General features: G+C 46.3%; 1 protein-coding gene across 8 annotated transcripts in view; it reads right to left on the minus strand.

The window, feature by feature from the left end:
• Positions 1-496: 496 nt before the first annotated feature.
• The window catches only part of GBF1 (golgi brefeldin A resistant guanine nucleotide exchange factor 1), a 106,768-nt gene continuing 91,058 nt past the window's right edge, over positions 497-16,206 (minus strand). For 5 of the 8 annotated variants that reach the window (XM_027667279.1, XM_027667283.1, XM_027667282.1 and 2 more), the window contains 18 exons: positions 15,230-15,323; positions 12,214-12,390; positions 11,674-11,738; positions 11,449-11,572; positions 10,801-10,872; positions 9,861-9,955; positions 9,273-9,426; positions 8,831-9,053; positions 7,098-7,261; positions 6,542-6,788; positions 5,947-6,146; positions 4,834-4,984; positions 4,370-4,500; positions 3,915-4,016; positions 3,245-3,358; positions 2,815-2,992; positions 2,475-2,612; positions 1,863-2,149 (listed from right to left, as the gene is read on the minus strand). In XM_027667279.1, the coding sequence (XP_027523080.1) occupies positions 1,863-2,149; positions 2,475-2,612; positions 2,815-2,992; positions 3,245-3,358; positions 3,915-4,016; positions 4,370-4,500; positions 4,834-4,984; positions 5,947-6,146; positions 6,542-6,788; positions 7,098-7,261; positions 8,831-9,053; positions 9,273-9,426; positions 9,861-9,955; positions 10,801-10,872; positions 11,449-11,572; positions 11,674-11,738; positions 12,214-12,390; positions 15,230-15,323 (2,716 nt within the window). Of the gene's footprint in view, positions 2,150-2,474; positions 2,613-2,814; positions 2,993-3,244; positions 3,359-3,914; positions 4,017-4,369; positions 4,501-4,833; positions 4,985-5,946; positions 6,147-6,541; positions 6,789-7,097; positions 7,262-8,830; positions 9,054-9,272; positions 9,427-9,860; positions 9,956-10,800; positions 10,873-11,448; positions 11,573-11,673; positions 11,739-12,213; positions 12,391-15,229; positions 15,324-16,206 lie in introns of all 8 variants that reach the window. The other 3 variants (XM_027667284.1, XM_027667278.1, XM_027667276.1) reach the window with 2 other exon arrangements.

A 16,206-nucleotide genomic window follows, 5' to 3' on the forward strand; every position in this document is an offset into this window, starting at 1 on the left:
TCTCTTATGCCCTCTCCAACTCCAACTCCTGTCTCTGGAAATGAGGATTTCTTCCTCATCAGAGAATTGCCAACATCAGCTGAGTTGTCACCAAGGTTATGTACTGGCTGCATGGCCAGATGCGCAGAGCACCTGGTCCTCAGCCCTGGTCTCGGCTCTCAGTCCTGGTGGTGCGTGAGCACACACCAGTGTAACACCAGAAATTTTACAGCCAACATGGAACTGTCTTCTGCAAGAGCTATCTTGCTGCTAAAGCTTTGCTTTGTCCATGATGGGAACCATTCCTGCTTAGCCCCTTGATGGCCAATCTCCACTGCAGCCCCCTCATGAGTTGACCAGTTGTTAAGACAAGTCCCCTCGTGCTCTCCACAGACAGAGCGCTCTGTTGCAGGATCCTGGTATGTGGAACCAGGGCACAGTACCCTGACAAGTAAACTTCATTTTGCCCAAAGCTGTGAGCCACAGTTGTATGACAAAGGAGTGCAACACTGGAGCATTCATTTACAGGATGTATTTATTACACTGTAAAAAGTCCATTGGATTTGTAGCCATTTACTCTGTATGTACACGGTCATATTCCCACCCCAACCACAGGTTCCTCTCCATACAGGATACACTGGGTTGGAGTCCCACCCATGCCCCTCCCAGTCACCAGGGGGATTTCCAAGATTGAAATTATTGGGAATTTAGCCAGCTAGTTGAGGGAGGAGGAGGAGGAACGGTGATGCAGCATTTGCCAGGCAGCCAGCTCTGCTCTGGCCACGAGGAGGGGGAAGAGCGGGATGTCCTTGCTGCAAGGCGGAAGCACAAGAATGACTACCAGGGCCTTGGCTGCAGGGGTGTCCTGGGGGGAGAAGGATGTGCGATCCCAACAACCAGAAGATGCACAAGGGTGAAATCTGTGCAGAGTTTCCAAGAGAAACCACTGCAGACTTGCTGGGCATCTGTCAGCAGGTGCCACAGATCCCCAATCTTCTCTAGCTGAAGAGGATGTTCTCCTAAGAAAGGGGGCTGGTAGTGTAGCAAGTGTAGCAAGTGGCGAACAACACATCACTGCTGTGTTGGAGTGGCCCCCAAGTGCTGTGTGAGAAATGGCCACGGTGCTCTGCTCTCAGCTTTTCCTTCTCATTTACTCAACTACGCAGAGCATTCTGGATTTGCTCTCTCCAACCAGAAAGCCTGATTATATCACAGGAGGAGGGAGGAAAGCCATGCTACCCCTATCAGACTCCCCTGCTGCCTACTCCATATCTGGCATGGGGATTGCTGTCATCTGTGTTGCAGAAGGAAAGCATGTGCCTACAGTAGGCAAGAAGCCCTATGTAGCAAACTGGGAGCTGCACTGTAAGCAATCCACATTTCTAACAAAATTCTTTACCTGCTGAACTCAGGCATGCCCAGAGCCCAGACAAAGCAGTGCAATCAGAAGAGTGAGCAGTAAAGCTAGGGAATGGCTGGGGAATTGCCCAGGGACTGGACTGAATAATCTCAAGAGGCAGCCCTGTATGCAGCCCCTCTCTGGCATGACATCAATAAGTTACCCCTCTTTACCAGATGAACTGGTGGCAGCTTGGTCCCAGGCTGCTGGGTGTGAGTGTTGCCTGGCCCCTGAGATTGCAAAGGCAGGAAGGTCAGTGGAACTGGGCACCCCCCCTTCAAGAAGACAGGAATTTGTAGGCAGATTTCTAGGTGATGCCACAAGAAGGGAGCAGAATGGAATGTGCTCCAGAGGATTGTGGCAGCAGCCCTTCTGCTCAGGTTAGCATCATCTTCTAAAACAAACATGCCTACTACCAGAGAATTTGGCCAGCATCCTCCACCCACAGAGCCTCCTCAGCAGACAGTTCTCAGACACCCTCAAACTAATTGACTTCAGAGGTTGTCATGGGGTCAGTGGGCCGTGGAGTAGCTAAGAGGGGAACAGGAGAGGTGGCTTCAATTAGGGCTGGGTTGAGAATGATTGGAAGAGTCATAGGTGGCACCCCAACCTGCAGGGGAGATGCAAGAGGCTGCAGGATGAGTGGTGGCTGTGCTGTCGTAGGAGGTATGTCTGTAACGGGGCTTGTCTTTGTTGAAGCTGATGCTGGGAAAGAAGGAGAGGCAGAGGTGCTGACGGTGGGTGAGGCAGGTGCAGTGGGTCTCTCAGACTCTGGAAAAAGGAAGAGACAAAATATGTAGTTACACAGGACCTGACAAAGTCACCTATTAGTTGAAAACTAAGCAGGGCTCAAGATCAACTCAGGGGCCTTTTGAGACTTGCCCCTTCATATGAGGCCGTGAGGAGCAGGGGCCAATCACAGGCATTCTGCCCACCCCAACAACCTCAGCAAGAAGGCCAAAAGCTATCCATTTGGAAGCACAACAGTTCAAAACACTAGAGGCCTGGTCACCCTAGATCATGCTAAAGCAAGGAAAAGCAGATCCATGCCACCATGCTGGGAACATGATTCCAGAAAAAAGAAAACAGGACTTACCACTGGCACCCAGTTCACAAGGCTTCTCCAAAGGAGCCAGGTGGGTGGTTGATCTCACATCCCCCACAGGAGAAGGGGGCAGGGCAGACACTATTGATTTCTGATGCTGCTGCTCCACTGGTATGTTCAGGGCAGGATCTAGGAAGACAAAACATGCAGTGAGACCACACACCAGTTTGCTCACTCCTGCTACCCTCAATTTGCCCTTCTTGTGCCAAGCTCCCACAGCCTCCTGCAACTATCATTTCATCAGCTTCCAGGCACTATGGCAGCTGCGTGCTGGACAAGGTGCAAGCACTGGTCCAAACCTGTTTTCTTAAGGTTTCCCAGTCCCTTGTACCTTGGATGACTGTCTGTTTGAAGAGCTCATCCCGCAGTCGAGGTAAGAAACAGTCAATGCGCTCCCAAGTGATCTCCCAGAGATCTGAGTATCCTGTCCGTGAATCAGCACTGTGGAATATCCCAGCTGTATCCATTACGAGCAGCATATTCTTCAGAGACTCTGGAATGGCCTCCAGCTATAATCAGAGACACTCCTCAGGACACAAAGAATGGACATACAGCAATGAACAAAAGCTCAAAACAGCTGATGGGCTGCCTTGGAAACAGAGGCCAAGGTGAGAAATCATGGAACAAAATGGCTTGGGAAGGATTAAAAGGCTAAAAAAAACCCCTAAAAATGCATCAAACCAAAACACCTTTCAAATTCAGAAGGTTAAAAGTGGTGAATGGTTGTCCAAAGCACTGCAGCACCACATTCAGCACCTTACCAGTAAGTCACTAGAGCCAGCATGCATGTACTTGTCCATAAAGTCTAGAATTGTGAGCCACAGGGCAGCAAAGGTGGTCAGTGAGAGCAGTGGGGAGAGATGCTGTAGGAACACCTAGGAAAAAACACAACTCCTGTCAACAAGTGATATGAGGGATGCTGCTCACATCTTCACAAGCCAGTCTTGCAAATCCGATTTCCTGTCCTTGTGGCAGGCTGGGAGCATGCACAGGCCTGGCCTGAGGGTGCCACAGGCCTCCACTCTTCTGAGCTGCACATGTGGAGGACTGGATCTTGTCTCCTTTGTGAGAGGCCCCTGCAGTCTGCATCACCATGTCTTCCAGCCCATCCAGACTCTGCCTCAGGTCAGAACTATCAGCTTGTGACATGCATCATTTCACCATGAGAACACACTGTCTTCAACTAATGTTGGGTGAAATACTTCTCTCTCTCTCCATCATAAAGTCACAAACTCTTTCCTGACAACTTTTCCAAGCCTAGGATCAGTTCTGGAAAGAAGGAATGTTCCAGCAACAGAAGCTCGTGGAGAAGCCCAGCACTAAAGACAGTCAAACTATCACCCTGAACCTATCCAGATCAGAGATGCTGAGAAGCAAACATAGCAAAGAGTTTGGTTTTGTTGAGCTTTCAGGCAGCAGAAGTGTGCTCACCTTGGAGAGTAGTGTTGAGGCTCTCATCCTAGTTTCTTCCATCCCACCAACATCAGCTGGGCTGATGTTCTCAAGTAGCTTGGTTAGCAGTGGGAACAGCACCTGTTGGATTAGATGTTTTAGAGCTGAAAAATGTCTGATGAGATCTGCCCAGACAACCTTACAGAAGGGAGCTGGATTTTGGGACTGATGGCTTCCAGACAGAGACCATGAGAGAAGTAATGGGAAGTGGACATGAGTGGATCCACTTCAGTACTCCAAAAGGCTCTGTCAGAAACCTAAGCAGAAAAGAACTTTTCACAAGACCACAGTAAGGATCGTCTTGCTGCTGTGGTGAACCAGCTGCTGAAGAAGACAGTGCTGAAGAAGAATACCATTCTTCCACTCCTGCACACAGCTTTGCTCTTCATAACAATACTTTCCTGCCTACATGCCCAGCCCAGACAGGAGGTTACCTTGTTGAAGCAGGATTCCCATTCCAGGGCATCCAGGGCCTGCAGGTCATGTACCAGGAGGGCCCGCTGCAAGTAAGTGAGTGCTTGCATCCGTATCTGGCGTCGGGCATCACAGCACAGCCAGGCAATACCTGCAAGAGAGGGATTCAGGGCAAAGCCCACAGTGAAAGCGTCACATCCCTACTTTCCCAGTCTAGGGTAAAAAGTCTAATGAAGATCTGGGGGGGGGGGGAAAGTAAACTTGTTCCAGGTCACAGACTGGAAATCTACTTTAAGATCCAGAAACATGCTGACAGCTAACTCGTGCTGAAGATATCATTAAAAATCTGATCCAAATACTTTTTCAATTACAAGAGACCCTAAAAACAACCTCTGCCTGCCCCTTCTGCAGTTAGTTCTTGGTTCATCAACTTTCCTGCCATTATTTTGGAAGTGTCTCTGCTTGCTCTCATCACCAGCTTTACCCTGTAGCAAAGGACACCAGCAGTTGGACCACAGTGTTCGGGAATCTGCTGTGATTTTCCTGGCTGCCGTCTCCAGGTGTCGCTGCTCCTCCGCCCAGGAGCTGTAAATGCCGGCTGCTCGCGTGTGCAAGGTGTGCATGAGGTCCAGGAGCTGCAAGTACACAGCACGGTAAGAAACACACAGGACTTAAAAATCTGAAGCAACTCTGATCTCTGCTCTTCTCCAAACCAATGCTAAAAGGCTCACAGCTACTCACTGCTTTCTGTATGCACCTACTCATGCACAGCTACAGAGATGGTGGCAGGCCCTGCTGTCTGTGCCCTCCTGAAGTGGTCAAGGGCCAAGCATCTTCAACAAGATTTGTTTCAGTTCAGTAGGCATGTCAATCCCATCTTTGAGAACCACCACTCCAGTCATGCCAAAAGGAAGAATGGACTCTTTCCTGGCATAGAGCATTGACTCTCCCAGGCAGAGGGATAAACCCAGCGATTCAGCTATGCTGTCCAGAAACAACTCTCTGCAACTTTTTTTTTTTTAACAAAAAGGTATGAAGCACATGCAAAGTTCTCTCAGAACAGCTAGGTATGGGCACATGACAGCACTCTGTTTACTAATGAACTGAGGCCCAACAGCCTGACAGTCAGCAGGCCTGTGTCTTCACACCTTTCAAGTACCAGCCAGAGAGAAATTACTCCCTTAGCCCAGTCCTCTCTACTTGAAATCCCAGTGCCTCAAACCACAGGGCTTTCCCCTTTCCACAAGCTCTGATACCCTGTCAGACTCCCTGCTAATCCTACATGAACCTCATGCCTCCAAATGCCCTTGGATCCACATCCATCTTACCTACTACAGTGATTCACAGCTTCAGACCTCCTCCTTGCTTTCCAGAGGACCTCTCCCTCCATTGCTATCCTGCTTTTGCCAGTACAAATTGCAGTCTTCCTTTCACTGCAGAACCACACATTGCCACCAGAGCCACCCTCTGATCCACTGTCATCCAGTGCCCACTAACCCAGCGTGCAGCCCTCCCCTGCTCCATAAAGAATCCCAGTGATTACCTAGCAAAGCCCTAAGTACGGGAAAGGAGAGGAGGAAATCCTTGCTATACTTACGTCCTGACTAACCTGTAAAGACACAGTGTGGTAGCTGGCAGGGATGCTCTCATCCTCATCCTCATCACTGTGTGTGTGTGCCTGGTGCTGGCTCAAGACCCGGGATCGCCGTGTGGAGCTCTCCTTTGGCTTTTTTTTTAACCGACTGGATTTACTGTCATACCTGTGGCTCTTCCCTCTCTTTTCCTGGGACTTGTAGCCTAGAAAGTAAAAGGCAGCAACATATCATATACACAGTCCACCAAAAAATTTTCTGCCTTTCAACACATAGAGCAGCCACCTTTTGCTATCCCCAGCAGAGGGCCCTGTCCTGTGAAATGACCACTACCTGATTGTAGAGGACCCAGCACCCCTCAAGGACAACCTTCAAACAAGAGCTGATATTGCTACCTCCATATCAACTCCAGACCTCCTCTCCATCCCAGGGAAGAGGATAAAAATAAGGTCCCTGCTGTTAGCAGGAGCCAGGACACTCTTCTCATAGTAGACCATTTTCTGGGGGTTGGGGACTCATTCCCTGACAATATACTTCACACTTCTTGCTGACTGGCCACCCTAAGCCCAGTCCTGACTGTCAAGTGAAGGGCCATCTCACCCCCATTCAAGCTGGCCTCCACGAAGATCCGTATCGTTTTGACGCACAGCTCGAAGTTCTCAGGTGTGACATGGGCAGCATCTCGCACGATGAAGGACAGGGACTCCACACATTTCATGAGAGACTTCGTGTCATGTGGGCCCAAATCCAGCCCCACAGTCAGGCTGTACTGGTTGACGAGAGGAGATGGACCCAGCCTGCTGAGCCCAGCAGTGGATCTGGAGGTGTCGATGTCATCTTTCCCCACCTGCAGGGCACAGCAAGAGGGTAGCAGGAGAGGGTAGCACAGCAAATAGCACCTCATGCACCTACTGAAAGGGCCTTTCTTCCGAAGTCAGCAGATAATGGTTCTGTAGAGTCCATTTCCCTTTCTTCCTCATTTGCCTCCAACCTTTCTCCTCTCCATCTGTATTTCTCCCCATCCTCCCTTTATATTATCAGCTCACCTTAGCACTCTTTTCTACTGTCTTATTCTTTCTCCCCCTATCACAGCCTCTGCTCACAGCCATGCTAGGAGTAGTCTTCTTTGGGCACCAGAAGCCCACTTACTACTCACCACTAGCCAGCCACTGTTCATGACATCCACATCTGTCACCGAGCGATGCATCTTCCCGGGCTTCCCGTGGTCCGTGTACACCTCTGAATCAGAGGTGTAGCCACGGTCCAGGCTCATGTCACTGGGATGATAGGAGGAGGAGACCTCGCTGTCTGACTGAGCACCTGCAAAACAAAAGGCATGGGATTTAGATCACAGCCAAATCAAGAGCTTGCAAGAGTAGCTGTGGATAAGGCAGAAGCAATCCAGATTAGTCAGATCAGCATCAGCCAGGAACGACTAGTGGGCCCTGGAAGAAACCAGCCCAGGCTTCTCTTCCTGTGAGACCTGTTTCTCCCCTGTAGGCATGTTTTGCTTTCTCCTCCAGAGGGAAGGAGCTTTCCATCCTCTCCTGTGTCATTTGTCAGCCCGACCGTGGATTTAAAAAGGGCAGAAGTCCAATACTTTAACCCTGAGGGAAGAATCAGATGTACCATGAACTTTATCAACTACTAGAGGTGCTAAGTTCAGCCAAGACAAGTCCAAAAACACAGCACGGGATTACATGACTCACGTAGGAATACACGACCCCTTTGGGGACACTCAGCTCCACACTAATACTGGTCAGATTTTTCTCATGAACAGCAATCTATGTTAACATGTTCCACACCTGTCAGATCTACCTTCCCTGACATTTAAATTTCACATGCCCCAACACAGAAGTCTTTGCAATGGACAAATTTAAGTTACTGATATAATGTTATTTAGAAGGAAAAACTCATTCTCTCCATCATTCCACACTATCTAGAGACTCACCAACAGACAGACAGACTCGCTGTGAACACAGTGCACCAAACATTTTCAGGAGGTAAAGAGAACTAATGTTCTGATGTGCAAGGTGCCAAGTCAAGCAGTTTGCTCTATCAGCAAGGACAGAAGCAGTAAAAAAAAAACCAAACAAGAGAGAGATGGGAGAAGACAGCCCAACATTAACCCAGAAGGCAAATGCCATAAGTGTTTTACAAAATTGTGTTTCTCCCATCTGTCTAGCATAAAGCATAAGGACCTAGCAAGAAGTTCTAGAAAGAAAACAAAGCCTTCTGGAAAAATCTTTTCTTGCTCTTTGCTTTAGAAGTCTGAAGATACATTGCCAGCTGGCTAAAGCAAAACCGAACAATTTGCGGAAAAGACCATCTTTTTAACACAGTCAAGAGAAGTGGGACACAGTGGGTTGGTCTTGTGGGAATGGTTCAGGCACTCTTAATACAAATGGATCTGGAAATAGAATTTTAAATAACAACTCCCTTTATGAGATCCTTAAAATGGGGACAGAAAGGAGTCAGTCCCACAAAAGAAGCAAGTATGACAGGAGCAGCAGCTGGGTTTGCATTACATGCCCAGATGAGAGATTATAGTACCCAAGACACCAGACCACAACCAGCAGAAAATGCTCCTTGGGTAGATCAAAGACCTTCTACAGCTGCTACAACTGATATCAGTTTTCCTCCCACTGCTCCCCCAGGGACTAGCACCTGGATTGCTGCTCACTGAGTAGGAAGAGACGGCAGAGTAGAGACAGGGACAGACCATGAGGTAGGAGTGAACAGCAGGTGCTGGTCTTTAATCTTGCTAATGTAGTTTAATATCAGCTTTGTTTTCTTGCAGTCCCCTTTGCTAATTGAAAAGCTTGAGGAAGCAGCTGCTTATCTGGCAGGCAGGCATCAGATTTCCTAGCAAAAGCTGGCCTGTCTTACCTGTGTCGTTATCTGCCCTTGCTGTAACCTGCAGGGCTGCAGGCGGCTTCACCCCAGACCCGATACACTCCAGGAGGGTGAAGAGTGTGTACCAGTCATCCCCAGAGTGAATGTTGGCAGCATTGGTCTTCAGGAGTTCATGGAGGCCATAGGCAACCTCATGGCTAACTCTGGACAGCACATTTGGCTTCATCATAAGCAGGATACGTAACGAGAGGAGAACCTGGCCAGAGGAGGAGATGAGAATAACAGACCCTATTACTTACACTCCATTCTCCAACAAGGTACCCCTTCATTTATTTAGAGCTACTTACAACTGCTTTTTGTTGTCATCTGCAGCACAGAAAGTTAAATATGGGTCCACCTAATAGCAGTTGGTTTCCTGTGTTGCCAGGTGTGGCCACAAAACGCCCCCAGTAACTGCATTTCAAAAATCTCTTACCTGTGCACTGATTTCTTCTCGACGGAGGAGTCGAATGGCCAGTCTCAGCAGCCCCACCACTGCCCTCTCCACCAAGAAGCAGAACTCCATCGCATGGACACAAAGATGATACAGGTGGTCTCGGACAGTTTGCCAGACACAGGTCACACGGTCCCTAGCAACAACAAGGAGGAGGGAAAGGGTAGGATGAAAGAAAGCGAGACAAGCAGGATCCAGCTACCTCTCCCAGAACTCTAGTCAACCCAGTATTTAATATAAATGAAAAATTCCAGTTGGGAGATATAAGAATAGACACAACAAAGCTGTCAAATTTCTTACTCATTACTTGCAAAGCAATCAGGTGGGAGAATTCTCCCTCTGGAATTTAGTTTATATTCTTCAGATTTCAGAATATCAAGCAATAATTCATGAGCTAACAGCCATTCTGTTTGCACATGCTAGAGCAGAATTGTTAAGCCCTGAATTTACAGCCACATGCTGCTTCATCTGGCAAACCAACCACATAAGGAACTCATTCCCTGGACCCAGGCAGCAGCTGCAGTGAAGCAGGGATGCTACAGTGAATGTGCATGTATTTCAAGGTCGTACCTATTCTCTAGAACAATCCGCAGAAGCATCTCCAAGCAGAAGGCTGCATCCTCTTCATCATATGTCTCCTCATCAGGAGTCACAGAGATTAGAGCCTGGAAGAGCCAAGAAATTTTTGTGAATCATAAGCTCCCAGAAATGGGGGACCAACAGGTGAGGACCAACAGAATGCTTTGAGTCTGGGCAAAACTGCACTCCACTGTCTGGTGAGGTTATGCATTGTCTATCAAAAATGCACTGGATAGAGGTCAAGCTAAATATATTGAAAAAATATATCTTTTTCATTATGCAAGATGCAGTATCCAGCAGCTTCTTTCTAATAACATGTGAAGCACAGAAAAAGGAGACATATGTAGGAATGACTACAAATACTGGAGCTATTCCTCTCAAGCTTGCATATGAAGGGAGAATTCCTGACATAATGGGAGTAGGAGCAAAATATTCCCCCAGAACAGAGATTACGCTCTCCCAAGGAGATGAGCTACTCTAGCCCAAAGGCTAATGAGTCCAGTCTTATTACATTTCCCACAGCAGCCAGGTACCACACTATCTAGGGTCACATGGTCAAATATTTCTGTACAGCTCTGGCCACTAGAGTGGCATTTTAGAATGCTCTCATTAGGTACACAGCAGACCAGAAACTATGGAAAACTTTAAGCTCCTACACAGAGTTACACATACTTTCAAACACTTGCCAAGAGTCCTCAAGGCCTTTAGAATGCATTCCACAATTTAATGTTTTCTTCTACTACCAACTTGTGTCTGCCAGCACAGAAGTTACTTTTAACAGCTGAACTAATGATTCGTTTCATATCCCAAATAGTTTCAAGACCTCCTCTGAGGACAGAGGAGCTAGGTGAGTACACAGCACATATCCATGATCATGCATAGCATACTTGTTCTATCACTAGTCCAGTCCCTTGCCCAGTATCTCTCTCACCTTCATGAGATCCTGGAGGGATTCCAGTTGGAGAAATTTGCTTTCTGTGATCAACTTCTCAGGATCACAGTGCTGCAAAAGACAGAAAAGAGGACTGTGCATCTGGGGAGTGTGGATGGCATACAAACAGATCCTCCAGAAACACATCATGTTCACAGAAAAGATACAGATAGTGGCTTTAACACAGTTAACTGGACAAAAACTCCTGCCAATTAGTTCACTGTTTAACATCAATTACTTTTAGCAGACCTGATCTGTGCTAGACAGATTTTGAGAGATAACTCCTCTAAGTCCACACACTGGTCAACCCCCCAGGTTCAGATTTTGTTGGCACCATATGCTTTAACACTGTCTTGGAAAAGATTAGTTGTTTGAGAAGTCATTAATTTGTCTTCAAATATAGGACTATGATGCCAAGGGCAGATCCCAGCCTCTTGTGGGGAATCATTCCTGTTTTCGTGTGTACACAGCAGCACATAAGAACATTTAGCTGACAATCCAGATATGCTTATCCATAGTTTCTTACAGTTCCCAAGTTACCTGTTACCTGCAATACTGTCTAGCAGCATGTATGTTTATGCTTCTGTGGCCTGTTACCCACAGACCCACCAAGAAAAAAAGCAGGTTGTTCTACAGCCTGTATGTTACCTTTATGCACTCCAAAGCCGCTCGCTTTGCCTCCTGTGTTTCCGTAGATGGCCCTCTCATACCAGATTGCTCTGTCCCACTGAGGGTGAGCCAGCTAACAAAACTCAGTACTGTTGATTCACCACTGCAAATCAGAGGACACCAGCATCAGCAAGAAAACAAGAGACCATGTTATTTTCCACCTTTGGTACCAAAAAGACTGCCTGGGACATCTACACCACTCACCGGTTAGACGGTGTCTCCTCACGCTGCAGATAGATTTTGCCATTAGGATCCACGAAGTCTTCAACCTGGAATACAGACCATGACGTGCATATGACCAATTATGCACCTCTTTGCAGCCTTCCCCCCCCAGCCCTGTGATGTTCCTCTTAGTGATGAAACACTACACTGAACTGCAGTATATGCAGTCAAAGCAGCTCTTCGCTCCCCTAGCCCGTCAGTAAAGTGTCACTCTCATCTGGCAACACAAATGCTGTGCTTTAATACTTCATACCTATAAGCACGTCCCTCTTCACACAACACTCAAAATGTGTTCAAGTAAAATAAATGTTGGAATTTCTCAAATCCAATGTTTTCATAAAATGAGAAAAAATGAAACCCTATGAAAGAAGCTTCACATAACTCGAGCACTACACCCTTCACAGGCTTCCAAGCTCTGTACACACTTTACCAAAGCCAGACCTTCACAAGAGAGCTCTCCTCCTCTTGGAATTGGCTCTATGAAAAGCCAGCTTCCCACTCCTCCAACTCTTCAATTATTACCTCCACCATGGCCTTGGGCAGCAGCTCTGCTCGGAAAAGCTGTAGCATGGCCTCCATGATGTTTTTCCAGCCCTCTCGCAGAATGTCACCATGGCGATGGGCCAAGTGAAACACAGTCTTTGCTGCAATATGGGCCTTGGGATTACTTCCAAAAACAGTGGGCAGGTTCTCAATAGACTGCAGGAAAGAAGAGGCGGTGGCAATCAGTCACAAAGAGATGCTTTCTTTTCAACAAAAATTAGGGCATATGCTTCAGAATTGGTTATGGGAAAGACAACAATTCTCTGTATGATGCTTGGATAACTCCTCAGCTCATATTCACTTTGCACAAAAACAAGGACAAGATGGCTTACCTGATACAAGCTGAATCACTGAACCACCTAGACATACGCTCCCCAAGAATGACAACAACACAGAACATTTTAAAAGTACTTGCTGAAAATTCACTAATTATCCTGCTACAGGAACTCATTTCAGGATCAATGCCTTCTACAAAAGGTACTACATTTCCTCTGGAAGCAGCAACTACACTGCCCTGCTGTTAGAGAAGGAAACCAGGGCCAAAAGCATTTCTGACTCGCAAAGTTAATCCTATCACTACTTAACAGCAAGGTACAAGTAAGAGTGATGGATCCTGACATACAGTCTCTGCTAATAATTGCTGGATCACAAATCCTCATAATCCGTTCAACACACTCACAGCTTTTCAAAATATAAGAAGTGTGCTAAGTCATTGCAACCAAGCAAGCATATGCTGCCAAAACAAGAAAAAACCTAGCAATCATGTGAGCTATTATCAGACACTAACATGCTCCATGTTTCTGCAGTTACTTAAGGTCATTGCATTATTCCTTTTGACAAGAGATGGGCTTTGCTGTTCTCTTGCTTATGTGGACAAAATCCATACTTACTCCCCCATCAAGAATGGAAGTGAAGATATGAGGTAGGATGGATTGACTCTCTCAATCTCAGATCTGAAGTTCAGAAAAACTAGCTCTTGCTTCAGCCAAACTGCTGGTCAAACTGTTATCAAAATGGGTCTTTGATCTAGAGGCAAACTCCATTAGAAGTCCAATCTGAAAATCTGGCAGAAATGTGACAACCAACTTGGTTGTCTGTTGGTATGGGGAAACCATATGAACACATACATCACTGGAGTCTCAGAGTGCAAACAGCAATATGCCTGATTTTGCACTGTGCTAACAAGCCACAACCACTTAATTAAAACACACACACGTTTTGCTACTACTTATTCACTGAGTCAGTATGAATCTTAACTGTGGATCATGAAGAGGGGCACTTGTTCTCCTTAAATCACTTAATCCCCCTCCATGTTCCTTTCCATTCCTCTTCTTTCAAACCAAAGTGGCCATGCATAGCAAATGCATTGCGTGAAGATGCCTCCTCACCAGGATGATTTGACCTGGGAAGTGCTGAGCAGCTAAGTGACACTGATGTTCTCCCTTGTTTCCTAACAGCCGCTCTTTGCTTTGTCTACTCAGTCCTCTGAAGAAGGCCCCTCCTTCTCCTTTTCCACCAGACTGTCTTTAAAGTATTTCTTCAGTTGTCCTACTCCACTACTGTCTCCAATCCTTATAGGAATTTAGGACAGCAGAAAGTAATTGGTGTACTTGGAATCTGGCCAAAGATAAGAACTCAGCCTTCTGCAAATCCAGAAGTCTTTATTCTATGCCATCACCAAAAGACATGCTTGCTTAATTTACACAGACCTCAAACTGCTCCAGATTCCAGTCTCACAACTAGATGGGATGCAGCTGGCAATAGCTGGTGCAACTGAGGGCTTAGTCTAGTTGCTTCTACTGTGTAAATCTGTGTCAAACTGTTGTTTCCTGGCAGACATTCCTCTGCTTGTGTTATCTATTGGTAGTCTCGAGGTCTGGTATGCCTGGAGAGGATCAAGTATTGCATCTTTACTGTTGTGAGCTGTGGAGGAAGAGAGAATCTAAAACAACCCTGCTGCTTAGGATTTGTCTTTTAATAGTCAAACCAGTACTTTTTCACTGTTACAAATGCCAGAATGCAAGTGATACAAAACACTTGGCCCAAACCATTCCATTTCCCTGCAACCTAATTCCATTAACTGCATGAATTTGCAGGACTGTTCCCTTTCTCCTATCCCTTTAAGGGAGTTAAAAAATTCACCTGTCTTGGCCTTTTTACTCCCCTGCTTTCAGTCTTGAATCATCTTGCTTCCCTTACGTGTGGCAATTCTGTTCTGCTCACTGTGGGTCTTGTGCTGGTTCTGAGAGCAATGCTGTGAGATTCTTTGGGAGTTTTGACCCTTTACAGGAGTTGCTGTCAACTTCTTAGTAAAAAACATGGTCTGCCATACACTGTCTATCAAACACCTTGGGGAAAAACAGGCTGCTGCTGTAACACACAAACAGATTCAGGCAACAAAAGCTTACACCAACCACTGCATCTCGAATTTATTCTCACAGTATAACCCAGGGAAATGGTCTTTAGGCCTTGCCAAAAGTGGGGCAGGGAACCGATTTTATTACCAGACTCCACACACTAACTGACAATTCAAAACATTTGTTTTTCTAATCTCTTTGTGCTTATGCTGTGAATCCACATACAGCCTCTACACTTTGGAAGTACAGCTCACAAAACAGTCCCTCTTGGCACTGCATAAGCCCTTTAACTAAATAGCCAGTATCTGAAATGTATAAACTTGCTTGGGATCACAGGGAGATTTAAGTCTCCTCACATCAAGCAGGTGCAATAAACATTTCTACATCAAAGCATTCTGCTTCTGCATAAACTGCCACTTGTGAGCGAGTAGAAGGAAATTTCCATATTTGAACCTGTCCTATGCCAGTCTCACTTCACTACACACTTTCCATTGCTTCCTCCAGAAACTCTAGGCAGGGGCTGATAGATACCTACAGATACTGTGATAACTAAAATAAGCAACTATTGCTGGCTTAACACAGGAAGAGAGCTCCGAAATACTGGAAGTCACGCTTCTTTTCCCTCCTTGAAAACTTACCTCACTGCTGAGGGCTGTAAACTTGCAGAGAGAAATTATGAGATTGTCAAACACATCACTAAGGCCATAGTGAGCAGAAATCATTGCACATTTCCTGGAGAAAGAAGAAAACAGAACATAATGTACTAAGCACAGAGGAGTCTGTCTGCAGGACAGCTAATCAGAGACCCTCACTCTTGACATTTTAGACCTTCCTCTCCACCTACCTACTCATAATGAATGCTGATGTATAGAAGTCTACTATTATCCTTCAAATAATCTCAATGCTTATCCATAGATCCTCATATATGCCTGTGCTGATGCACGGCAATCACTAAAAAGTGAGTCTAAACAGATAGACCACTTCCACCTGAGCATTATACCCAATCTCCTGTCCTGACCTAAGAGAGAGTTGCTGGGATTGGTAGTAGTGTTCAAGGTCTAGTTCCAAGAGATCATGGCTACAGCAGTGCATTAACAGTACTTAAGGCATTATCTGGTCTGGATCTAAGCATGACCAAAGATTGTTCCAATAGAGTTACTCATAGATGGCAAGTTTTTTGAATATCGGTCAGCTGGGAAAGAAAAAAAATCCCCCATATCATTCAACCACAGCCATGACCTCATATACATGAAAGGTTTTGTTCATATACAGGGGTTTTGCCAACATCACTGTGCAGGTTAAGAGTGACTTCTCCCCTCCCCCAGTTCTAAACAGTTCAACTATGTCAGTAGGTCTTTTAAATGCAACCACGTTGCAGTTTAAAAATATGTATCCCAGGCACTTTGATTTATTACAACACCACAGTCAAGCCAAACAGTGAGTGGCAACCAAGAGAGGCCAAGATGGGATGAATTGATACAAATGACAGAACAAAACTAAAGGACCGTAGGTCACAATAAAATGCTTTTCAATTGCTAGGAAAAGTAACAGTTGACATTCCCTGTGATGGCTCCAGCACATAAACAGGAGACAATGGCCACACTTGTACTCTTCT

This window comes from Corapipo altera, unplaced genomic scaffold, assembly GCF_003945725.1.
Source record: "Corapipo altera isolate COAL_440 unplaced genomic scaffold, ASM394572v1 327, whole genome shotgun sequence".
Classification (NCBI taxonomy): Eukaryota; Metazoa; Chordata; class Aves; order Passeriformes; family Pipridae; genus Corapipo; species Corapipo altera.